Source organism: Manis javanica, chromosome 11 (assembly GCF_040802235.1).
Source record: "Manis javanica isolate MJ-LG chromosome 11, MJ_LKY, whole genome shotgun sequence".
Lineage (NCBI taxonomy): Eukaryota > Metazoa > Chordata > Mammalia > Pholidota > Manidae > Manis > Manis javanica.
This window is the reverse complement of record NC_133166.1, coordinates 73,834,183-73,860,549: the sequence shown is the minus strand read 5'-3', so window position 1 is coordinate 73,860,549 and position 26,367 is coordinate 73,834,183. Positions and strand designations below refer to the sequence as shown.

General features: G+C 43.5%; 1 protein-coding gene and 1 non-coding gene across 2 annotated transcripts; both read right to left on the bottom strand.

Annotated features, from left to right (window-relative positions):
- Window positions 1-1,135: 1,135 nt before the first annotated feature.
- LOC140844695 (uncharacterized) lies at window positions 1,136-24,013 on the bottom strand. Its single transcript, XM_073217725.1, has 3 exons — window positions 23,587-24,013; window positions 17,314-18,514; window positions 1,136-1,219 (listed from the first exon to the last, which is right to left on the bottom strand). The coding sequence occupies exons 2-3, from the start codon at window positions 18,451-18,453 to the stop codon at window positions 1,136-1,138; spliced, it is 1,224 nt and encodes a 407-aa protein (XP_073073826.1). The 5' UTR covers window positions 18,454-18,514; window positions 23,587-24,013.
- LOC140844720 (U6 spliceosomal RNA) lies at window positions 13,810-13,917 on the bottom strand. Its single transcript, XR_012123198.1, has one exon. It is a non-coding gene; the product is annotated as a U6 spliceosomal RNA (small nuclear RNA).
- Window positions 24,014-26,367: the final 2,354 nt, after the last annotated feature.

Sequence of the window (26,367 nt, the reverse complement as noted above, 5' to 3'; positions counted from 1 at the left end):
AGTTCACAATGCAGATTCTCTCCTGTAGGAAATCAAATAGACTTTAATGTAAGCATGGACACAAGGCCAAATCTGCAGTTCTTTTGAAACCTGTTATGCTGCCTGATGGTCATTATTTGATATTCTTTTCCAAACAAGTAACTCTGAAGAATGGCACTCAAAAGTCAGAGGCTGATAATCTTTAAGACTTATATAATTTTGGAAACTGTAAATTTATGGTTCATATAATCCACTGTCATAAAAATAATGATATATACGGGCAAATGTATGGAAATTAACATTCAATTTTTTCAAGTTAATAATATCATGGTTTGGACTTTTTACACATTAAAAACTGCATTCACTATTTACACCAGAGTGAGTCCTTCATTAATATTCATGAATTTTTCACATTCAAAGTTAGGAAAATTAACTTTCAGAAAGCCATTTGCTTGTAAAAAACACTGGCATTCTTTTAAGTAGTAAAACAAAGGGCACTTAATTTTTGCTTAAAAGAGAAAAATTTATAATTAATAATGTCTAGTGAGTGATAATGTTTAATGTATTAACTCTCTTCATGGAAATTTGCATTTTTAGAGGAGAAAAGCTTTAGGACAAAGGAATTCTACAGTAGCATTCCCAACATGAAATATGGGTTTGGCCCTTAGTGTGCAGGAAGCCTTCTGTCATACAAAAAACTAGAACCAAGAGAAGCAGGCCCTGTTCCTGTCTGACTGGCCACCTGACCTCAGAACAAGCTCCACTCCTCAGAGCAGGAGCCCACAAAGTCAGTGCAAACCCTAGCAGTCTGCTTAGAGCAATTACCAAAACCCCTTGCCTCATCTCCAGCTGGATCTTTTATTACTTCGTCTCTGACGCAGAAAGTGTAGCGCTTCACCCAGCACCCCCCTACCAGTTCCTCATCCTTTCTACAATTTCTGATTCTTTTAGGACCATCCAGGCCTGATAAGAGGACTTGGCCCCCCAGGGGCAGTTTGACTTTCCACTCCCTCAAATGGTTTTGGTCTGGACTCCCTCCTTCACAGGGCTCTGCATCAGGAAATGATGCTAATGGAAAGCTACACGAGGTGTAAAACTGCAATCTTAAAATGGACTGCAGAGTATTGGATTGAGAGGAGCCTAAGTTGAGTGACTGTTAGAGACTAAAGGTCCTACTGGAGCCGTTGCAAGGCAGTTTCCGAAGCAGATAGTCACACGGGCTGCTCAGTGTGTCTTCAGTCTATGGGGTTTGGAGAGGCAATGTCAAAGTCAGCATCTCAGACCTCTTGCAGGTGTTTCCCTCTGTACCTTATGATGTTGGTTTTTTCAAAGATGTGAGTAATGTTAGCCAACTGTCTGATTCAGCTCTTTCCCCTTGGACCGATGAGACCACTTTCTGCAGATACCATATTTCATTCATGATATACTGATTTTATTATTGTAATCAGGGTGTTCCCAAGTTCTCCAGGTTTCTGAAAAATAGGATTTGGTAATTCTAAGCCATTGCTAATAAAATCCTAAGCAAAGCTGAGAGAAAGGTATGTAAAAGTCAGGAAAAGGTTTTCATTTGGAATGTATCATAAATATTTGACACCCAGGCAGAAAATGCTGGCTATAAAAGGACAACATGAAGGATCTTTACAGTGACAAAAATGCTGTATGTCTTCACTGTGTCAGTGTAAATATCCTGGTTATAAAACCATGCTATTGTTTCATAAGATGTTACCATTGTGAGAAATTAAGTAAAGGTCTCTCTTCTTACATTTAGATATAAATCTATAATTTTCTCAAAGTAAAAAGTTTAATTTTACAAAAGTCAGCAGCATTTCATTGTAAATTATGTCTCAATGATTTTTTAAAGGTCAACTGCATTTCAAATTGGTACATTTAACAATGACATACTTAGTATCCAATTGTGACCATTTTTTAAAATAAATTTTTAATTGATATACAATCTTATATTGGTCTCAAATATATAATACAGTGGTTCAACAGTTACCAGTATTATTAAATCACCAACTCTAGTGCAGTTACGATCTGTCAACATAAGAAGATGTTACAGAGCCACTGGCTGTATTCTCCATGCTGTACCGCCATCCCTGTGACCAACTTACATTATGATTGAAAACTTTTATGCCCCTTTATCTCCCTCACGCTCCCCACCCACCCATCCCAACTCTTTCCCCGTGGTAACCACCAGTCCCTTCTCAGTGTCTGTGAGTCTACTGCTGTTTTGCTTTGTATTTATATTCCACAAATAAGTGAAATTATATGGTATTTGTCTTTCTCTGCCTGGCTTATTTCACTGAGCATAATACCCTCTAGGTCCATCCATGTTGTTGCAAATGACAGGATTTCTTTTTTATGGTTGAATAATATTCCATTGTGCATATGTACCACATCTTCTTTATCCATTCATCTACTGATGGGCACTTAGATTGCTTCCATATCTTGGTTACTGTAAATAATGGGTGCATATATGGGTGTAAATAATAGGGGTGCATATATCTTTTTGATTCAGGTATTTTGCTTTCTTTAGGTAAATTTCTAGAAGTGGAATTACTGGGTCATATGCTATTTCTATTTTTAGTGTTTTGAGGAACCTCCATACTGCTTTCCACAGTAGATGCACCAATTTACATTCCCACCAACAGTGTAAGAGGGTTCTCCTTTCTCCCCATCCTTGCCAACATTTGTTATTTCTTGAGTTGTGACCATTCTTAGCAAATGTTTTCCTCTCAAAAATTAAAGAAACAGGGGGCGGAGCCAAGATGGCGGCGTGAGTAGAGCAGTGGAAATCTCCTCCCAAAAACACATAGAGCTATGAAAATATAATAAAGAAAAATCTTCCTAAAATAGAGACCACAGGACACAGGACAACATCCAGACCACATCCACACCTGCAAGAACCCAGCGCCTTGTGAAGGGGGTAAGATACAAGCCCCAGCCCGGTGGGACCCAAGCGCCCCTCCCCCCGGCTCCCGGCGGGTGGAGAGAAACCGGAGCGGTTTTTTTTTTGGCGAGCGCTTTTTGGAAGCCTTAGAGGGACGGGCCCCCGTTGCTGGGGAGGCAGGGTGGCGGGACCGGTGAGGAGGTGCCTGGGAACGGCGCCGGAGGACAAAGAATATCCCGCGTTTCTCCCTGCGAGACCTGGGGGCGGGTGCCTGAGAACGGTGCCTGAGGACGGAGGAGGTCGCGCGTTTTTCCCCTTTTTTTTTTTTTCTCTTTTGGGCGAGCGCTTTTTGGAAGCCTTGAAGGGACGGGGACCCCAGTGCTAGGGAGGCACGGTGGCGGGACTGGTGAGCGGGTGGCTGGGACCGGCGCCTGAGGACAAAGAATATCCCCCGTTTTTCCCTGCGGGACCGGTGGGCGGGTGCCTGAGACCGGCACTTGAGGACAGAGGAAATCGCGCGTTTTTCCCCTTTTTTTTTTCTCTTTTCTGCGAGTGCTTTTTGGAAGCCTAAAAGGGACAGGGACCCCGGTGCTAGGGAGGCAGGGCGGCGGGACTGGTGAGCGGGTGCCTGGGACCGGCACCTGAGGACAAAGAATATCCCGCATTTTTCCCTGTGGGACCGGTGGGTGGGTGCCTGAGACCAGCACCTGAGGACGGAAGAAATCGCGCGTTTTTCCCCTTTTTTTTTCTCTTTTTGCCGAGTGCCTTTTGGAAGCCTTGAAGGGACAGGGACCCCGGTGCTAGGGAGGCAGGGCGGCGGGACTGGTGAGCGGGTGCGTGGGACCAGTGCCAGAGGACAAAGAATATTGAGCGTTCCTTCCCTGCGGGACCGGTGGGTGGGTGCTTTTTGGAAGCCTTGAAAGGACAGGGACCCTGGTGCTAGGGAGACAGGGCAGCAGGACCAGTGAGCGGGTGCCTGGGACCGGCACCTGAGGACAAAAAAAAAAAAAAAAAAAAAAAAAAATCGCTTTTTTTTTTCCTTTTTTTTTTCTTCTCTTTCTTTCTGTTCCCTCTCTCATTGTTGCTGTTGTTGTTTGGTTTGGAGAGTGCTTTTTGGAAATCTTAAAGGGGCAGGACAGGTCACTTAGACCAGAACCAGGGAATCTGGGGATCTCTGGGCACTCTAACCCCCTGGGCAGCAGGGAGCACAGAGGCCCCTTATGGAGATAAATAGTCTCCTGGCTGCTCCCCCTCCAACGGGGCTCCACCATTTTGGAGGAACAGCCCCAGCCAGGCCAAGCCCACAGCAACAGCGGAGATAAACCCCAAAGCAACTGGGCAGGAAGCAGAAGCCCTGTCTGCGCGCAGCTGCCCAGCACAAGCCACTAGAGGTCGCTATTCTCCCAGGAAAAGGCTACAAACCAACAAGAAGGGAAGCTCTTCCAGCGGTCACTTGTACCAGCTCTGCAAACTATCTCTATCACCATGAAAAGGCAAAACTACAGGCAGACAAAGATCACAGAGACAACACCTGAGAAGGAGACAGACCTAACTAGTCCTCCTGAAAAAGAATTCAAAATAAAAATCATGAACATGCTGACAGAGATGCAGAAAAAAATGCAAGAGCAATGGGATGAGATGCAGAGAAAAATGCAAGAGCAGTGGGATGAGATGCAGAGAAAAATGCAAGAGCAGTGGGATGAAGTCCGGAAGGAGATCACAGATGTCAGGAAAGAGATCACAGAAGTGAAACAATCCCTGGAAGGATTTATAAGCAGAATGGATAAGATGCAAGAGGCCATTGAAGGAATAGAAGCCAGAGAACAGGAACGTATAGAAGCTGACATAGAGAGAGATAAAAGGATCTCCAGGAATGAAACAACACTAAGAGAAATATGTGACCAATACAAAAGGAAAAACATTCATATTATAGGGATACCAGAAGAGGAAGAAAGAGGAAAAGGGATAGAAAGTGTCTTTGAAGAAATAATTGCTGAAAACTTCCCCAAACTGGGGGAGGAAATAATCGAACAGACCATGGAATTATACAGAACCCCCAACAGAAAGGATCCAAGGAGGACAACACCAAGACACATAATAATTAAAATGGCAAGGATCAAGGACAAGGAAAGAGTTTTAAAGGCAGCTAGAGAGAAAAAGGTCACCTATAAAGGAAAACCAATCAGGCTAACATCAGACTTCTCGACAGAAACCCTACAGGCCAGAAGAGAATGGCATGATATACTTAATGCAATGAAACAGAAGGGCCTTGAACCAAGGATACTGTATCCAGCACGACTATCATTTAAATATGATGGTGGGATCAAACAATTCCCAGACAAGCAAAAGCTGAGGGAATTTGCTTCCCACAAACCACCTCTACAGGGCATCCTACAGGGACTGCTCTAGATGGGAGCACCCCTAAAAAGAGCACAGAACAAAACACACAACATATGAAGAATGGAGGAGGAGGAATAAGAAGGGAGAGAAGAAAAGACTCTCCAGACAGTGTATATAACAGCTCAATAAGCGAGCTAAGTTAGGCAGTAAGATACTAAAGAAGCTAACCTTGAACCTTTGGTAACCACGAATCTAAAGCCTGCAATGGCAATAAGTACATATCTTTCAATAGTCACCCTAAATGTAAATGGACTTAATGCACCAATCAAAAGACATAGAGTAATAGAATGGATAAAAAAGCAAGACCCATCTATATGCTGCTTACAAGAAACTCACCTTAAACCCAAAGATAAGCATAGACTAAAAGTCAAGGGATGGAAAAACATATTTCAGGCAAACAACAGTGAGAAGAAAGCAGGGGTTGCAGTACTAATATCAGACAAAATAGACTTCAAAACAAAGAAAGTAACAAGAGATAAAGAAGGCCACTACATAATGATAAAGGGCTTAGTCCAACAAGAGGATATAACCATTCTAAATATATATGCACCCAATACAGGAGCACCAGCATATGTGAAGCAAATACTAACAGAACTAAAGAGGGAAATAGACTGCAATGCATTCATTGTAGGAGACTTCAACACACCACTCACCCCAAAGGATAGATCCACCGGGCAGAAAATAAGTAAAGACACACAGGCACTGAACAACACACTAGAACAGATGGACCTAATAGACATCTATAGAACTTTACATCCAAAAGCAACAGGATATACATTCTTCTCAAGTGCACATGGAACATTCTCCAGAATAGACCACATACTAGCTCACAAAAAGAGCCTCAGTAAATTCCACAATATTGAAATTCTACCAACCAATTTTTCAGACCACAAAGGTATGAAAGTAGAAATAAATTCTACAAAGAAAACAAAAAGGCTCACAAACACATGGAGGCTTAACAACATGCTACTAAATAATCAATGGATCAATGAACAAATCAAAATAGAGATCAAGGAATATATAGAAACAAATGACAACAACAACACTAAGCCCCAACTTCTGTGGGATGCAGCGAAAGCAGTCTTAAGAGGAAAGTATATAGCAATCCAGGCACACTTGAAGAAGGAAGAACAATCCCAAATGAATAGTCTAACATCACAATTATTAAAACTGGAAAAAGAAGAACAAATGAGGCCTAAAGTCAGCAGAAGGAGGGACATAATAAAGATCAGAGAAGAAATAAACAAAATTGAGAAGAATAAAACAATAGCAAAAATCAACGAAACCAAGAGCTGGTTCTTTGAGAAAATAAACAAAATAGATAAGCCTCTAGCCCAACTTATTAAGAGAAAAAGAGAGTCAACACAAATCAACATAATCAGAAATGAGAATGGAAAAATCACGACAGACTCCACAGAAATACAAAGAATTATTAAAGACTACTATGAAAACCTATATGCCAACAAGCTGGAAAACCTAGAAGAAATGGACAACTTCCTAGAAAAATACAACCTCCCAAGACTGACCAAGGAAGAAACACAAAAGTTAAACAAACCAATTACAAGCAAAGAAATTGAAACAGTAATCAAAAAACTACCCAAGAACAAAACCCCGGGGCCGGACGGATTTACCTCGGAATTTTATCAGACACACAGAGAAGACATAATACCCATTCTCCTTAAAGTGTTCCACAAAATAGAAGAAGAGGGAATACTCCCAAACTCATTCTATGAGGCCAACATCACCTTAATACCAAAACCAGGCAAAGACCCCACCAAAAAAGAAAATTACAGACCAATATCCCTGATGAATGTAGATGCAAAAATACTCAACAAAATATTAGCAAACAGAATTCAACAGTATATCAAAAGGATCATACACCATGACCAAGTGGGGTTCATCCCAGGGATGCAAGGATGGTACAACATTCGAAAATCCATCAACATCATCCACCACATCAACAAAAAGAAAGACAAAAACCACATGATCATCTCCATAGATGCTGAAAAAGCATTTGACAAAATTCAACATCCATTCATGATAAAAACTCTCAGCAAAATGGGAATAGAGGGCAAGTACCTCAACATAATAAAGGCCATATATGATAAACCCACAGCCAGCATTATACTGAACAGCGAGAAGCTGAAAGCATTTCCACTGAGATCGGGAACCAGACAGGGATGCCCACTCTCCCCACTGTTATTCAACATAGTACTGGAGGTCCTAGCCACGGCAATCAGACAAAACAAAGAAATACAAGGAATCCAGATTGGTAAAGAAGAAGTTAAACTGTCACTATTTGCAGATGATATGATACTGTACATAAAAAACCCTAAAGACTCCACTCCAAAACTACTAGAACTGATATCGGAATACAGCAAAGTTGCAGGATACAAAATCAACACACAGAAATCTGTAGCTTTCCTATACACTAACAACGAATCAATAGAAAGAGAAATCAGGAAAACAATTCCATTCACCATTGCATCAAAAAGAATAAAATACCTAGGAATAAACCTAACCAAGGAAGTGAAAGACTTATACTCTGAAAACTACAAGTCACTCTTAAGAGAAATTAAAGGGGACACTAATAAATGGAAACTCATCCCATGCTCATGGCTAGGAAGAATTAATATCGTCAAAATGGCCATCCTGCCGAAAGCAATATACAAATTTGATGCAATCCCTCTCAAATTACCAGCAACATTCTTCAATGAATTGGAACAAATAATTCAAAAATTCATATGGAAACACCAAAGACCCCGAATAGCCAAAGCAATCCTGAAAAAGAAGAATAAAGTAGGGGGGATCTCACTCCCCAACTTCAAGCTCTACTACAAAGCCATAGTAATCAAGACAATTTGGTACTGGCACAAGAACAGAGCCACAGACCAGTGGAACAGATTAGAGACCCCAGAAATTAACCCAAACATATATGGTCAATTAATATTTCATAAAGGAGCCATGGACATACAATGGCAAAATGACAGTCTCTTCAACAGATGGTGCTGGCAAAACTGGACAGCTACATGTAGGAGAATGAAACTGGACCATTGTCTAACCCCATATACAAAGGTAAACTCAAAATGGATCAAAGACCTGAATGTAAGTCACGAAACCATTAAACTCTTGGAAAAAAACATAGGCAAAAACCTCTTAGACATAAACATGAGTGATCTCTTCTTGAACATATCTCCCCGGGCAAGGAAAACAACAGCAAAAATGAGCAAGTGGGACTACATTAAGCTGAAAAGCTTCTGTACAGCGAAAGACACCATCAATAGAACAAAAAGGAACCCTACAGTATGGGAGAATATATTTGAAAATGACAGATCTGATAAAGGCTTGACGTCCAGAATATATAAAGAGCTCACACGCCTCAACAAACAAAAAACAAATAACCCAATTAAAAAATGGGCAGAGGAACTGAACAGACAGTTCTCCAAAAAAGAAATACAGATGGCCAAGAGACACATGAAAAGATGCTCCACATCGCTAATTATCAGAGAAATGCAAATTAAAACTACAATGAGGTATCACCTCACACCAGTAAGGATAGCTGCCATCCAAAAGACAAACAACAACAAATGTTGGCGAGGCTGTGGAGAAAGGGGAACCCTCCTACACTGCTGGTGGGAATGTAAATTAGTTCAACCATTGTGGAAAGCAGTATGGAGGTGCATCAAAATGCTCAAAACAGACCTACCATTTGACCCAGGAATTCCACTCCTAGGAATTTACCCTAAGAACGCAGCAATCAAGTTTGAGAAAGACAGATGCACTCCTGTGTTTATTGCAGCACTATTTACAATAGCCAAGAATTGGAAGCAACCTAAATGTCCATCTGTAGATGAATGGATAAAGAAGATGTGGTACATATACACAATGGAATACTACTCAGCCATAAGAAGTGAAAAAATCCAACCATTTGCAGCAACATGGATGGAGCTGGAGAGTATTATGCTCAGTGAAATAAGCCAAGCGGAGAAAGAGAAATACCAAATGATTTCACTCATCTGAGGAGTATAGGAACAAAGGAAAAACTGAAGGAACAAAACAGCAGCAGAATTACAGAACCCAAAAATGGACTAACAGGTACCAAAGGGAAAGGAACTGGGGAGGATGGGTGGGCAGGGAGGGATAAGGGGGGGGAAGAAGAAGGGGGGTATTAAGATTAGCATGCATGGGGGGGAGGGAGAAAGGGGAGGGTGGGCTGCACAACACAGAGAGGACAAGTAGTGACTCTACCACATTTTGCTAAGCTGATGGACAGTAACCGTAATGGGGTTGTTAGGGGGGACCTGATATAGGGGAGAGCATAGTAAACATAGTATTCTTCATGTAAGGGTAGATTAAAAATTTAAAAAAAAAAAAAAAAAGAAAGAAAGAAAGAAAGAAAAGGGGATTACTCGTTAACAGGATAAAACTATTGGTAAATCAAAGATCAACGCATGCTTTAAATATCCTTAATGTTGATCACTTAAAGGGTGTCAGATGATCAGCTATGGAGGTACTCTTTTCTGATAATATTCCTTTCTCTTAATTAAAAAAAAAAAAAAAAAAAAAGCAGTTACTGTGTGCTGACCTCCAATGAGTTCTGCACAGTGGTATAGAGGGCATGTCAAAGTGTGGGCAAAGGGTCTGTTTGTTTCTACGCAGAAGATCAAGGCCTAGCTTGGATACCCAGAAAATGAAATAAGATACGATATGAGGAGGAGCTTCCGGCATCAGCACTCTCTGGAGGACTCGTGCCGGGGGATGATCATCAAAAAGCCTCCCCAGGGATCCGGACGATGCTGCGGTTGTGGCTGCATCCAGCCCACCGTCTCCTGGACTTGCCATAAGAAGGAGGAGGGAGATGTCTAGGCTGGCATGTGCATACAGTGAGACAACGAATTTGACTGGATCTGTACTGTTGGAACTCAACCAGGAGTTGGGAGGGGTGCAAGTTGTAGCACCCCAAAATCTCATGACTATAGACTATCTATGGTTAAAAGAACATATGGGATGTGAACAGATCCCAGAAATGGGCTGCTTTAATTTGTCTGATGGTTCAAGTACAGTTGGAAAATATCCATCATATTATAGATAAATTTTCACAAATGCCTAGGGTGCCTAAATGGTTTTCTTGGCTTCACTGGAGATGGATGGTAATTATAGATTTGCTTTGTTTAGGTCACCGTATTCCTATTATGTTAATATGTGTGTGCAAATTAGTTAGTAGTTTAAAACCTATACATACTTAAGGTACTATACAAGAAGATATGTCAAAGAAATAATCAATCCTCCCAAGTTTCCTTCATATGCTACATCTATAGCTTTTCTTCTTCCTTCCTAATTACAAACCTTAAATAGAATTCGTGCCTCATATCGAATTTACCGAGTATCATAATTCCTCCAGGTGGTAAAGATACCTCGAGACAAATGCTGGGCATAGAAGCCACAGGGCATAAATCTGCAAAGAAGTAAAAAGCTAACCTTTGCAAACAATATGGCTTCTCTCTCACTTACCAACTTTACATTTCCCTGTATGGCCCCGGAAGATGACTGGTTAGCCAGAGACGGGTAAGATTCCTCAAGGGAGGAACAACCTAAGACAGGCACAGTCTCAGGGGGGCCATCAGGTGAGAATTTGGGGATCAACAGAGGTGAGGCTCAGAACCTCACCCCCCCTGCTTTGAGAGAAATCTTCTGCATCCGTGGATGTCTTGCTGCCCTTGTCTAGCCTGGATTAATACTTAGTCCATAGGCACACACCTGATCATCTGATCATCTACATTTGCCTTCTTACAGCACTAAACTATGTTTTCTACCTTTATCTTGCATCTACCTACCACTTCAGCATTTTATTAAAAATAAAAATAATAATAATAATAGGAGAAATGTGGGATCAACATATAAATCAAGTACAAAAATCAAATGAATATTCATATTTGACCTGATGGTTTATAGGTCATATTGCATGATCAAAACCCGAAAGTTTCTGTGATGAATGCCCTTGTACTGTTCACCATGTAAGAATTTATTCACTCTGTAAGAATTCGTTCACCATGTAAGAACTTGTTCGTTATGCTTCAGAAGATTGGAGACTGACGAGAATTAGGCTTGAGATGGATTAATGATTGTACATTGAGCATTGACCCCCCTATACTGAATTTCATTGTTGTTAACAACCATTTGATCAATAAATATGAGAGATGCCCTCTCAAAAAAAAAAAAAAAAAAATTAAAGAAACAAGAAGGGGAAAGGTTCATTGAATTCTCAGTAAGAAGGTCTCAATTTTTAAAAACATTTTATTGTGAACATTTGAAAACATACACAAAAGAAAAGCATGTAGTTAAATATATCATGTACTCATCACCCAATTCAACAATTACCATCCTTTTGCCAATCTTATTTTATCTGCCTTACAGTTTTATCCCCTGGTGCGTTGTTTTAAAGCAAATCACAGAGATGATATTATTTTACCCTTAAATAAGGGCTATTTTTAAACCGGGTGACCCCATGCACAATGAACAAAGGAGATAAAACTACACAATTTCAATTTACAAAAGTAGCACTTTTCAAACACTGAAAAAATCTGAGTGTCACTGATTCCTGGAATTGGAAGTAAAGTGGGTGGATAGACACAGAAAAGCTGCAGAGCAAGGTACATACAGAGTGTGCCAAGCAGAATAATGCCCTCAAGGATGTCCATCCTAATCCCTGGGATCCGATATGTTACCTTTATGGAAAAGGAGAAGTAAAGTTGCAAACGGAATTAAGGTTCCTAATCGATTGATTTTAAGGTAGGGAAACTGTCTTGGTTTATCTGGACCAGTGTAATCAGAAGGGTCTGTGCAAATGGAAGGGGAAGCAGAAGCAATGAGTCCAGGGAGATGGACTATGAAAGCAGGGCAGAGCGGTGCCATGCTAGGAGGAATCAGCCTGCCATTACTGTCTTAAAGATGAAGGAACAGGGAGGAGCATAAGGCCCCGAATTTGTGGTAGTTTGTTAGAGGAGCAATCTACAACTAGCGTACCCTGAGGTGGTATTTGATTTAGCAGTGCTGCAATGATTACAGAATAGAGAACAGCAGGTGACCTTTAAGGGAGGAGGTCTCATTATGTGCGAAAGGGCTTCTTCAGAGATCTGAATCATCTAACCAGAAAACAATGGAATTACCCTCCGCTTTAGAGGTGGAGTTCTATGAATGGCAAAAGCCTTAGTTTCCAAGTCCTGCTCTTGTGCTAAAAACATGAGTCAGCAGTATAATTTCAATTTAAAAATGGAAAGAAGGAATGGACACCCTCTGCTGGCAGATACAGAGACTTCTTGTATTTAGGATTCTAGTTTCCTTGCATATTCTGGGACCAGTTAAGGCTACCCAGGCCTGTCACAGGCAGACCCCTGCCTGGAGAGCAAGGACAGACTGACCTGTGAGCCCGTGCAGGCAGTGAGAGAGAGTCAGGGGCCAACCTGAGCTGATTATTTTAACAGTGAGTGATGGAGAAGAGCTTCTTTAGATTTGTTGTTTCAATGCAACCTCCTCTTTTAAAGAATTCAGTATGAGATGCTATGAGACAAACAGCTTTTCCCAGTTAACATGCCTACAAGGTCAGTTGAAGAAAAACAAAGCAGCCTCTAGCATACTTACTCAACAACAAGATCTATTCAAAGATTCAACATTACTGTGTGTTAGTAACTTAGTTTCTGAAATTTTAGTCAAAAAATACCTTTGGCAGTGACAGGGACTTAATAAGAGAATTCTTAAGAGTTGTTACAGAGATTGTATTTCTGATTTTTTTAAATTAAGAAATTATTTCTAAAGAAAAATCCTGAAACAGTCTTATTTTTCCTGAATAGTCCCTCATACAAAAGAAGGTCGTTTGTCATTAGATTAGAGCTTTTTTGTTTGGGTCTGACAACTTTATTTGCCCCTCTTTGACTGCCCCCTCCCATTCTGGGCAAACCCATCAGGGCATGGGTGTTAGAAGTGACAGAGGGGCAGGAAGGTGGGGACAAAAGAAAAAGATATTCTAGAGTTCTGGAGTTTAGAATTGTTTTATATATATAATCTATTTATACATGTATGTTTGTATTTAACATACATCATTACATATGAGATATATTCATTATTTATATATTCTATTTATGTATTACATATATACAATGTGTTACATGTATTTATATATCTATTATGTAAGTGTATACCTATATATATATGTATGTATATACATAGTCAACCAAGAAAAGGAGGCAAACTGAGAAAGAACAAAAACCTTCTATTTGGAGTTGCAGAATTACAATTCATAGAGCCCAGATTCCAGAGTAATCAGGGAAGCATCCCACTTGTAGGGTGAAAGCAAAGGGTTTTTATGAAGAAAAGGAAGGAGGGCAATTTCATGAGTAGGAAAAGAGAAAAGTTCCTAAGTTTTTATTTTTATTTTTTTATTGAAATAGAGTTGATATACAATATTATATTAGTGTCAGATGTACAACAGTGATACAACAACTACATACATTACGAAATGCTCACCACGATAAGCATCAGTAGAGAATATGGAAGACTGCATGAATTTGCATGTCATCCTTGCACGGGGGCCATGCTAACCTTCTCTGTTATCATTCCAGTTTTAGTACATGTGCTGCTGAATTGAGCACTCTATGAGCATTTTAACAAGCTAAGCTGCTCTGGGTTTACACTGATTAACTACTAAATCTATCTTCAGAAAGTCCACAACCATTAGGCTTGTGACCACGATGCCTGCTCTCCTGAGGACTTGGCAAAAATTGCTTAGAACAATTGCCATTTTGCCCAGTCCACAGGTTTTGGCGCAATACAGAGGCGGGTGAGGCAGTTTCTGTACAGTGGCCTCTCTGACTCCATTTTAAAATGGTTCCAGTCATGTCAATATGTATACTAATTAGCAATGGTGAAAGTAACAAACACCCATCTGAACTAGAATGAGTTCATCTTCTCCAACAGCTTTCTAAGCAAAGATTCACTCTATTTTTTTGAGAGTCATGCTTACTCACATTAAGATTCTGAAAGAAAAAAAACGGTTCTGCATCCCATCACCCTCTCCTCAGTAACCTCAGCACGTTGGGGATCACGTGCTTGTCTGCCTGTTCTTTAGTCAGCAAATGTTCATAGAGTGCCCCCCACATGACCAGGACAGTCTAAGCACTGGGGATTCAGTGAATAACATGGAAAAGTTCTTTGCTTTCTTGTATGTCGCATGCCCCGTCCTTGCCGGCAAGAACAGCACGCAACAACAGCAGGATTCTTCTGCAGAAAGCTTTATTCTTCAGCTCTTTGTGAAACAAATGAGTTGGGCAGGACCTAGAGGGGAAGGAGAGGCTTGCTTATATAGTTCTCATGCTCTGACCTGGTTGGTGCGGCTCCATATGCCTTATTAGCATAACAATTTGGTGGGTCTCATTGGTCCTTATGCCAAGGCGCAATTAGCATGTAGTTTCGTGGTATGGGATGATTTGTCATTAGGAAGTTCGGGGCCTTCCGGCTGCCCTGCATTGGGCGCTATTTTCTGAGCGCGGCTGCCAACATCTCCCCCTTTTTTGTCTAACAGAAGCTCAAGGCGGAACTTGCCAGGAGAGGCAGAGACAGAGGCCTGACCTCCATCATACTTCCTGATGCCCCCCTTTTTTTTTTTTTTTTTTTTGAGAGGGCATCTCTCATATTTATTGATCAAATGGTTGTTAACAACAATAAAATTCAGTATAGGGGGGTCAACGCTCAATGTACAATCATTAATCCATCTCAAGCCTAATTCTCGTCAGTCTCCAATCTTCTGAAGCATAACGAACAAGTTCTTACATGGTGAACGAATTCTTACATAGTGAATAAATTCTTACATGGTGAACAGTACAAGGGCAGTCATCACAGAAACTTTCGGTTTTGATCATGCAATATGACTTATAAACAATCAGGTCAAATATGAATATTCGTTTGATTTTTGTACTTGATTTATATGTTGATCCCACATTTCTCCTATTATTATTATTATTTTTATTTTTAATAAAATGCTGAAGTGGTAGGTAGATGCAAGATAAAGGTAGAAAACATAGTTTAGTGCTGTAAGAAGGCAAATGTAGATGATCAGATGATCAGGTGTGTGCCTATGGACTAAGTATTAATCCAGGCTAGACAAGGGCAGCAAGACATCCACGGATGCAGAAGATTTCTCTCAAAGCAGGGGGGGGTGAGGTTCTGAGCCTCACCTCTGTTGATCCCCAAATTCTCACCTGATGGCCCCCCTGCGACTGTGCCTGTCTTAGGTTGTTCCTCCCTTGAGGAATCTTACCCGTCTCTGGCTAACCAGTCATCTTCCGGGGCCATACAGGGAAATGTAAAGTTGGTAAGTGAGAGAGAAGCCATATTGTTTGCAAAGGTTAGCTTTTTACTTCTTTGCAGATTTATGCCCTGTGGCTTCTATGCCCAGCATTTGTCTCGAGGTATCTTTACCACCTGGAGGAATTATGATACTCGGTAAATTCGATATGAGGCACGAATTCTATTTAAGGTTTGTAATTAGGAAGGAAGAAGAAAAGCTATAGATGTAGCATATGAAGGAAACTTGGGAGGATTGATTATTTCTTTGACATATCTTCTTGTATAGTACCTTAAGTATGTATAGGTTTTAAACTACTAACTAATTTGCACACACATATTAACATAATAGGAATACGGTGACATAAACAAAGCAAATCTATAATTACCATCCATCTCCAGTGAAGCCAAGAAAACCAGTTAGGCACCCTAGGCATTTGTGAAAATTTATCTATGATATGATGGATATTGTCCAACTGTACTTGAACCATCAGACAAATTAAAGCAGCCCATTTCTGGGATCTGTTCACATCCCATATGTTCTTTTAACCATAGATAGTCTATAGTCATGAGATTTTGGGGTGCTACAATTTGCACCCCTCCCAACTCCTGGTTGAGTTCCAACAGTACAGATCCGGTCAAATTCGTTGTCTCACTGTATGCACATGCCAGCCTAGACATCTCCCTCCTCATTCTTATGGCAAGTCCAGGAGACGGTGGGCTGGATGCAACCACAACCGCAGCATCGTCCGGATCCCTGTGGAGGCTTTTTGATGATCATCCCCCGGCACAAGTCCTCCAGAGAGTCCTGATGCCCCCTTTTTGGAGAGGGGTTCTGGGCATCTACCCCTATGCAGTCAGGCATGCCTCTCAGAGGGGTCCAAGACCTCTTGCAGTGCTTTGCCTCGCATCCTCTGGCTGGCGTTGGGACCGCTTGGTACAAAGGGTTTGGACCTTTTTTCTCAACCTTCTTGCACCATGAGCTTCTTAAAGAAAGCTGTGATTAAGCAATGAGGTACTCGGGCCTGGTGCAGTGCCACATGGGCTCAGGGTGCAAGAGCTACCTCAAGCTAAAGCCGAGCTTCCTTCTTAAGCATGTTGAGCCACACTTGGGGAGAGGCGCCAACGTCTATCGCCATTAGGGCTTGAGCAAGGATCACCTTGTCCTGCTTATGTTGGTTGTGGAGTCTGCATAACAACCAGAGTAAGAGCATGAGACCTCCAAGCACGAACACGCCCATCCCAGCCATGCCCGCCCACTCCTTGACGTGGGAGAGAGCTCTGAGGAACCAGGAAGAGAGTCCTTCTGCTACGGAGATATCTAGACGGGTGGAGTTGATGTGGATTATTTCTCGCCGCAGCTCTTCTAGTGTCCCATCGAAGTCTTGGGACCAGTTTCCTGAAAGATACTGGGACAGGTCTCGTGACAGATTAGCTGCCCGTGTAAAATTTTCATATTGAATGCTAGTGATGCAGAGGGCACGATATTTCTGCTCACATCCCAATTGGGCCATTTGCCAGAGCACCTCCATTTGTTCCTCCACGAGATCTATGCGTTGATTGAGGATCATTATTCCTCCTTTCAGTTTGCCATCAAGTGTGGACTGTTGGTCCAGGGCAGAAGCTACTGAGGCTGCAAGGTTATTGAGCTCTGTAGCCAATTTGATGGAGGTGTCTAAAGCTATACCAGCGGCGGTGGCTGCAACCGCGGTCGCGGAGATCAGGAGCACTATGGCGGCTGTAACACCGAAATCGCGCCTTTCTCGAAGCAGAGTCATGGTGTTAGGGGCATCTACGGGAACAGGGACCCAACGGGGGATGCGGACTACCAAAGCATTGGTAAAGTTACGCGCATCCCAACACTGAGACAGAAAGCAGGTTTCATTGGAGCAGGAGTCAAAGCTACTATTGGATAAGATAAACAGAAATGGGGGGTATACGCATACTGGAGAAGGTGGAAAAAGGGAATTAGGTGACTCTGGACCTGATTTTGCTGAACACGTGTAGTTCTCGTTGTTATGGGTCATGGTCATGTTCCAGTGTGCGCGCGTGTGGTTGTTCTCGCACCAAAAGGTGATATTTTTTACACCGATTCCCCCACCCTGGAGGGCGGAAAAGGGGGAGAGGTCGGTACACGAGCCATTGACTCCACACAGCATCCATTTATGGAAGGGGTTCATGCTCAGCTGCTGACGAAACTCGCCTTCGAGCACCTTTACTGGCCACCAAGCCTCATTGGCTGGCCGTCCCTCCATATCTGGGGAGATGGTAAACTCCTGCCTCTCAGTTGCCCACGTTACTACAGTTGACTGACAGTCAGTCCAGGGCCACAGCTCTCCCTCATAGTCGCCCACACAATGGGAGGCATATTTGGGTTGACGAGGCCTGTCGGTGGAATTGTTCCTGGGAGAGTGTACAAATGTGCCATTGATCCAGAGAACTATCTGGTGGATAGTCATGTTCTTATAGGACGGGCTCCCTTCCTTATTAGGCCCTTCAAATTTAGCTGACATAACGGGGAGGCTACTGGCCTCTAGAATTATGTCACTGAACCATCCGTATTTCCTCCGTTTCAGGGAGATACAGCCAGCTAGATTCTGAGTGGTGAAGCATAATGACCCATTAGTTACGAAGGATCGGTTTTCTCCCAGGGGAGCTACTAGGGTGTCTTTAACTAGGTAGGGCAAGTTCATACTAGAGTTGGTGGTGAAAAAGCGGGGAAAAACGGCTGCATTGAAATGGACAGGCATAGGCTTAGGAAAGGCAGACAGGATTCCCCATCTCAATACTCCCTGAGTCGGGGTCTCCAGTGTCAGGAGCAGGGTCAGGAGGTACAGCGAAGTCATCTCCTTTGTTTAGGACTTTCCTCGTTAGGCGCTCCGGGATCCAGAAGGGATTTTCTTCACCCTGGGGGAAAACACACACAGCTCCCCTGGATCTGATTATGATTGGATCCGGGCCCTTCCATTGGTTAGATAACACGTCCTTCCATTTTACTAGTTCTTGTGGGTCTTTTGGCCACTGATTATGGCGATCTGCTGCTGTATGGCCTTGAGCATCCAGATTCAAAAAATTTATAGTGAAAAGTGCTAGGGCTATGGCAGTTTTTGGTGTGGGGGGTATATCTTCAATTCCCCCTTTTTGTTTAAGTAAATAGGATTTGAGCGTGCGGTTCGCGCGTTCCACAATCTCTTGACCCTGTGGGTTGTAGGGAAGGCCAGTGATATGTTTTATCTCCATGTGATGACAAAATTGAGCAAATTTTGTAGAGGTATAGGCTGGGCCATTGTCTGTTTTCAGAATCTGCGGTAACCCCCATGCGCTCCAAGCTTCAAGGCAGTGCTGGATGACATGGGAAGCTTTCTCTCCTGACAATGGGGAGGCAAAGATGACTCCTGAACAAGTATCTACAGATACATGTACATATTTCAGTTTCCCAAAAGACGAAATATGCGTCACATCCATTTGCCAAACTTGTAAAGGCCTAATACCTCTGGGGTTGATCCCCACATGAGGTGCGGGAAGGAAGCTGCAGCAATGTTGGCAGCTAAGGACAATGTTCCTAGCTTCGGCCCTGGTTATGCTAAACCGCTTGCGCAGTGTTTCGGCAGTGACATGAAATTGTGTATGGAATTTTGAAGCTGTGGTGACAGGGTCTAGCAGGGGAAAGGCTATGCTTCTGGTTGCGAGGTCTGCCAGGTGGTTGCCTTGGGTCATAGGCCCGGGAAGGCCTGAATGTGCTCTGATATGAGTTATATACAAAGGAGATTGCCTATGAAGTAGTGCTGATTGTATCTGTTTGAACAAAGTGGCTACTGGGCTGGACGCTTTAATTAGCCTGGCTACTTCTAGAGATTTGACTGCATTAACTACATAACAGGAGTCAGACACAATATTTAAAGGTTCAGGAAAGATTTGTAGGACCTCTAAGACTATGCGACATTCCACTATTTGTGGAGTGTCAGGCGTGTAGCCTTTTGTCACAACTTTGCCATCATGGACATAGGCACCTGTGCCTGTCTTAGACCCGTCCGTGTAAACTGTTTTTCCATGAGGCAGCGGGGTTAGGCTAGTGACCCGAGGGAATACTAGGAGATGATTTTTGGCGAAGTTGATGAGGGGATGTTTAGGGAAATGATTATCAAAGGTTCCTGAGAAACTGTAAGCAAGTATGGCCCAATCATCGTTCATAGCACATAATACTTGTATCTGTTCTACGCTGTAAGGGGTTATAATTTTAGCTGGAGCCTCTCCGAAATGTGTCATGGAGGTTTTTACTCCTCTCAAAGCAAGTTTGGCCACGGCTGCCGGATAGTACTCTATTGTCCTAGCCTGAGAGGCTTGGGGATGAATCCAGATCAGTGGGCCGTGCTGCCATAAGACTGCTGTTGGCAGCTCTGGGGTGGGAAGGACACACAACTCAAAGGGTTCATTCGATTGCACTCTATTTAATTGTGCTGTCATCAAAGCCTGTTCTACTTTGCGAATGGCTTGTAATGCCTCAGGTGTGAGGGAGCGCGGTGACGTTAGTTGTGGGTCTCCTTCTAGGGTTTTAAATAGTGGAGTCAATTCAGTGGTGGGTATCTTTAAGTATGGGCGCAACCAATTAATATCCCCTAGGAGTTTTTGGAAGTCATTCAAATTTCGCAATTGATTATGTCTTATCTCAAGCTTTTGGGGGCAAATTACATCTGTGTAAATGGTTGCTCCTAGGAATTTGCTAACACTAGATTTTTGGACCTTCTCGCTTGCTATATTCAGTCTCCAATTTTCTAGGGATCTAGTGAGATCTATATATGCTTCTTCTATTTCCGCTGGTTGTGGGGAGCAAAGAAGGATGTCATCCATGTAATGGATGATCTTTAGCGTGGGATAGGTCTTACGAATTGGGTCTAGCGCTCGCTGAACGTACAGTTGACATATGGTGGGGCTATTTGCCATTCCTTGAGGGAGGACCTTCCACTGAAATCTGGCATCGGGTTGTTCATGGTTAATAGCTGGCAAAGTAAAAGCAAATCTTTCCCTGTCCTTGGAGCTTAGAGGTATAGAAAAGAAACAATCTTTAATATCTATTATGAGCACTTTCCATTCTTTGGGTAAGGCAGAGAGGAGTGGCAGTCCCCGTTGTACGGGTCCAAGCATTCTCATTTGAGCATTTACTGCTCTCAGATCATGAAGCAACTTCTATGATCCTGACTTTTTCCTGATTACAAATATGGGTGTGTTCCATGGGGACACAGAGGGTTCTAGGTGTCCCACTTGGAGCTGCTCTTGCACTAAGCAATGAGCTGCTTCTAATTTTTCAGAGGATAGGGGCCACTGAGGAACCCATACGGCCTCCTCTGTGAGCCAAGGTATGGGCATGGCATCTTCAATGGCCCCTATGAAAAACCCAGGCCGTGACGGTCATTCTTTACTTTGGGCAGGATGGGCTCTATGTGTCCCTGTTGGTGTTTCCCCAGCCCCTTGCCAGGGATGTATCCCATGTCTATCATCATGCCTTGGGCGGGGGTGGAGTATTCATTAATGAGTTTGAGGCCTAAGTCTCTCATGACATCCCTCCCCCATAAATTGACCGGTAGAGGGAGTACATAAGGGGTGACTGTACCCTCTTGTCCTTCAGGGGCTCGCCATTTCAATGGTTTGGCACTAATTGAAGGGCTTGACTCATATCCTAAACCTTGTAATGAATGTGAGGATTGGGTCACAGGCCACTTGGAGGGCCACCAGGTTGCAGAGATAATACTTTTATCTGCTCCAGTGTCTAGGATTCCCTCAAAGCTCTTTCCCTCTATTTGAAGAGTTAATTTTGGTCTGTCTGCTAAATCTAATACTATGAAGGCTGAATCCCAGTCAGAGGAGCCGAAGCCCCTTTCTCCCCTCTCCGTGTTGGTAGCAGGATAATTGGCGTGGAGACTAGGTAAAACTAAGAGCTGGGCTATGCGGTCTCCCGGGGATATAGGATAGATTCCTCTGGGAGCCGAACACATGATTTTTACCTGTCCTTCATAATCTTGATCTATGACTCCGGGATGAACTACCAGGCCTTTCAATGCAGCAGAAGAGCGCCCTAGGAGTAACCCAATGGTATTTGGTGGTAGGGGGCCTTTAAAGTCTGAAGGGATAGGCTGAACTCCCATCTGTGGAGTCAACACTATTCTGGTGGTGGCACGGATGTCCAATCCCGCGGAACCTGAAGTGGCTCTCCTTGGGGGGCCTGGTTGTTCCCGAATGACACTTGCGTGCTGGTTGCCCCATATATTTGCGGGCCCTGGTGACGGGGGCCCCTCTGGGCGTTTTTTGGCAACTCTAAGGGTTTCCCTTCTATATCTTTAATAGACCGGCACTCATTGGCCCAATGCCTGCCTTTCTTACACTTAGGGCACAACCCAGGGGTCTTTTGGGTTGTTTGTTCTGAAGCTGGGCTCCTACACTCTCTCTTTATATGTCCTAATTTCCCGCATTGAAAGCATTTGATACTTCTGTTAGTGATCCTGGCTTGTTTGTGGCTCTGTAATATGGCCGCGGCTAGGCCCGCATTGGTGAGTGGCCCTCCTATTTCTCTACAGGCTTTCAACCAGGCATGTATCCCTTTTTGTTTCCAGGGTGTTATCGCCTGTCTGCATTCCTTGGTACATTGTTCAAATACTAATTGCTCCACTAGGGGCATTGCTTGTTCCTGATCTCCAAATATTCTGCCTGCGGCCTCCATCATACGAGCGACAAAGTCAGAAAATGGCTCGCTCAGCCCCTGAATAATTTTTGTCAAATTGCCTGATACTTCTCCTTTGTTGGTGAGGGCTTTCCATGCCTTGGCGGCGCACGTGTTTATTTGTGCGTATACCTGTAAGGGGAAGGCGGTCTGGTCAGCTACCCACTGTCCTTGGCCCGTCAGCATATCATATGACCACGCAGGCTGTCCTTCGGCCGCGTTTGCGCGTGCCTGGGTCATGCTGATATCATGCCACAATGCCTTCCATTCTATGTATTGCCCCATACTAGAAAGGCATGCCTTAGTTACATATTGCCAGTCTGCGGGTGTCATGGCTGTCTCTGTTAATCTCTCAACTTGTGCTATGGTATAGTTAGCACTGACTCCATAAGCCCGAACGGATTCTGCTAACTCCTTAACTTGTTTATGGCTCAGGGGCTGGTGAGAGCGTACGCCATTATCCTCAAATACAGGAAACATTTGTCTAATTGCCTGAAGAGTATCTGGGTGGCAAAAGGAGAGTGCGCCACTCACGTAAGGTGGCGGGGCAAAGGGCGTCGGGGGACACCCTGCTTTCATTTTTTCCTTGGTCCGCTTTTCAACTTTGCTGGTTCCTTTACTTCTACACTCTGCGGTTTTATTTTCTTCCCCTTCCTCTGCGGACGTTAATTCCTCCTCAGATTCCCTATTGGAGAGTTGGAGGTCCCTCAACTCTTTCCAGGGGTATTTACTATTTTCTCCGAGGCGATCGTCACTCGCTTCTCGGGGCTCTTTCGCTTTTGCCCTAGGCGGGCTTTCTCCCTCACTCTGAGGTTTCTTTACCTTCGTTTTTGTGGCCTTTTTTCGGCCGCGCGCGCTCTCTGTTTCCCGTTCCGTTTCTGACATGCTCTCTTGGATATCTGTCAATGCTCTCTGACCTTCTTTTATTACCTTTTCACATCTCTCATCTTGCAGACAAGCTCTAATCAGTTTCCAGAGGGGCCTGGTGCCTCCCCTCAGGCTACCCTCCTCCTCCTCTCTATCAAGATCTTTCCCCAGTTTGTCTCAGCTCGGGATTGAGAGGGACCCTGAACAAATGAACCAGGGGGCCACACGGTCTATCTCCTTCACAAAAGATCCTAAGACTTTGCTGGAGACCTTCAAGTTTCGCTCTTTGAGAGCTGTCTGCAGCGCCGTGACTAATGACGGTGCATTCCCCATGGTGCCTCCTTATTTACAGAGAACCATCAACCATCATCCTAAAAAGCAGGGGCCTCTCGGAACTTACCCCTCCGGGCTTTCTTCTGACCTGCAGTTCTGAATCCTCTCCAGATGTCTGAAGGGTCCTCCCTGTGCCGGTGATGTTCTGGTTCCTGGGTTTCGGCACCACTTGTCGCGTGCCCTGTCCTCGCCGGCAAGAACAGCATGCAACAACAGCAGGATTCTTCTGCAGAAAGCTTTATTCTTCAGCTCTTTGTGAAACAAATGAGTTGGGCAGGACCCAGAGGGGAAGGAGAGGCTTGCTTATATAGTTCTCATGCTCTGACCTGGTTGGTGCGGCTCCATATGCCTTATTAGCATAACCATTTGGTGGGTCTCATTGGTCCTTATGCCAAGGCGCAATTAGCATGTAGTTTAGTGGTGTGGGATGATTTGTCATTAGGAAGTTCGGGGCCTTCCGGCTGCCCTGCATTGGGCGCTATTTTCTGAGCGCGGCTGCCAACAAAGCCATACTTCTTTCCCCCTCTGAACTCCCATTGATATGTAGATGTACTAAAGCCAGGCTAGATCTAATGTTACAATTTTACCCACGATTCCCCAAATAAAGAAAAGTACCTGAACACAGCCCATGTGTTCCTTGTGTCAATTAGATCATGTCATGCTAAATGACCCAGCTTATTATTTAACTTAACCTATATGCTGTTTCTTTTTCTCCTCCTAATTAAGTAATTTGCAACCTGGGCAGGAGATAAACATCACGATTAATTCAGCAAACAAGCCCAGCTATAAACAGCATGGTAAAAACAGGAAAGATTCCATCTTAAAACTAAGATTGCATTTTAAAACCCAGGAAGTTAAGATTTAAGATTCTTAACATATTATTTAACAAACAGGTAATAACTCAAACCACCTTGGGGGCAGGGCAAGCAGTCTTGATTGATATGTTCCCAGAGGGAAACTGCTATCCTGGGAGGGAACTGGATCAGTAAATTTCTTGTGTTAAGCTAATTTTTATTGAATTACTTGGAGGACTGATAATAGAAGAAATTTAATGTCTCTCATCAAAGATAAACATCTTGTGCCCACTTGACAAGTCCACACCCCTAGCCCTTTGTCACATACCTGAAAAATACTTAAGAGATGGTACCCCCAATCTTTCAGAGCACTTCTCTGAGGTAGTCCACACTCCCCTTTCTCCAAGTGTGCACCTTTTTGCCTTAAATAAAACTTTTTCTCAACCTTTCATAGTGCACCTTTCCCTGAGGTCGCCCACACATTCTCTCCCTATATATATAAAACTTAAATTTTTCTGGGTGCCTCTCCTCCCTGAGGTCGCCCACACTTTTTCTCTAAGTGTGTAACTTTAAATAAAACTTTTACTCTGCTTCACTGTGCCTCTGCTCTTCAATTCTTTGTTGCAGCAGGGACGGTGGAGGAAAATAACATCACCCAACACCTTGACATTAAGTGACCCCATTTCATTTCACCGTTCAAAACAGAAAAGTTGAAATTGATTAAGTGAGCATACATATATACCAAACCATGCCCTCCATGTAAGAAACCTTAACTTCTGCTTTTACTTAGTTTTTACTGAAATTTTGTGAAGTGAATTATAAAAGATAATTTCAGGGCTAAATGTGGCACTCTGCATGCCCTTATAAAACTGATGTAATTCCCAATGTAATTCCACCTAACACTTAACTAATATCATTAATATTCCTAATTGACAGTCCACATTCAGATTTCCCAAATTGTTCCCAACTTCTTCGACAGCTGCTTGCTTTCCCTCAGGGATCATTGGGAAAACACACCTGGTATTTGGTGGCAAAGTTCAAGTGTAATCCATACCGCCTGGGACTCTAAGAGAACCCAGCCGAAGGGACCACCCAGGACATCAGCCAACAGTTTAATAAAGAAACACCACCAAGCTAAGTGAAGGAGCGAAGGTTTCTGGAAAACGTAACCTTGAATGCTGTGGGCTCCCCGGGCGGCCGGCTGGAATGCGGCTCGGCCACACCTGTGCATGTGTGGGACTTCCGCCTTCCTGCTTCCAAGTGCCCCGCACCGGCAGCCCACAAGTCAGAGCCTCAGCAGAGATGAGACTTGGGGCCCAGCCTGGGAGCTACCTGGGAGGCATGGGCTGTGACCCAGAGGGTGGGAGTGTTAAGTCCCAGGAGCCACCAGGCTCAACCCCGGGTGTTGGCCTCCGGGGAATGTGGGGCTGAGCGCCCAATATGGCACTCAGCACGGGCTGGGCTGTACGGGAAACGTGTGCCCGCCGCCGCCTGCAGCCTGACCGGGAAAATGCCGTATGGGCGGTGAGGTTGAGGGTGGGGAGTAGGAGGTGGGATGTGTTTATAACGCGGACAGTGGAGCCCGAGTTCTGGAGCCAGAGAAACTTGGGTAAATCCCAGCTGTGACACCTGTAAGCGGGAGCAAGAGAAGGAGCGTGTGTTGAAGAGGGGTTTCTCTTCTGCCAGTGAGGATATTAATAATGATCGCTTCATGGGCGTTTTCACACTTTGATAAAGTCTAAGTTGTAAATCAAATATGCTTGTACACAGGGTACAAGCCCTAGTGACAACTGCTCTTATATTTAGAAGACACTTTGCTCTTTTCTTTGGATTGGTTATATAAACCTCACAGCCCTTCAGTGATGTTAAATATAACCATCTATTAAAAATAGCAATGAGGATTCAGGTTAGTGGGGTGATGTGCTCAGGTCACAACCTAACTTTCAGGGAATTTAGATTCTAGGGCAGCTGTGCAGTTACTTCTAACCTCAGGCTTTGTCTAAATATCACACTGAAAATCAGCATTGCAGCTTTCCCAGAACTTAGCAGAGTAA

What these genes read in the sequence shown, in the direction of transcription:
- LOC140844695 (XM_073217725.1), bottom strand. Translation starts at nt 18,453, where the DNA reads ATGACTTCGCTGTACCTCCTGACCCTGCTCCTGACACTGGAGACCCCG. An exon ending in TCCTGATCTCCGCGACCGCG is followed by an intron (nt 1,220 to 17,313) that starts GTTGCAGCCACC and finishes CAAACCCCATAG; the next exon opens with ACTGAAGACACACTGAGCAG.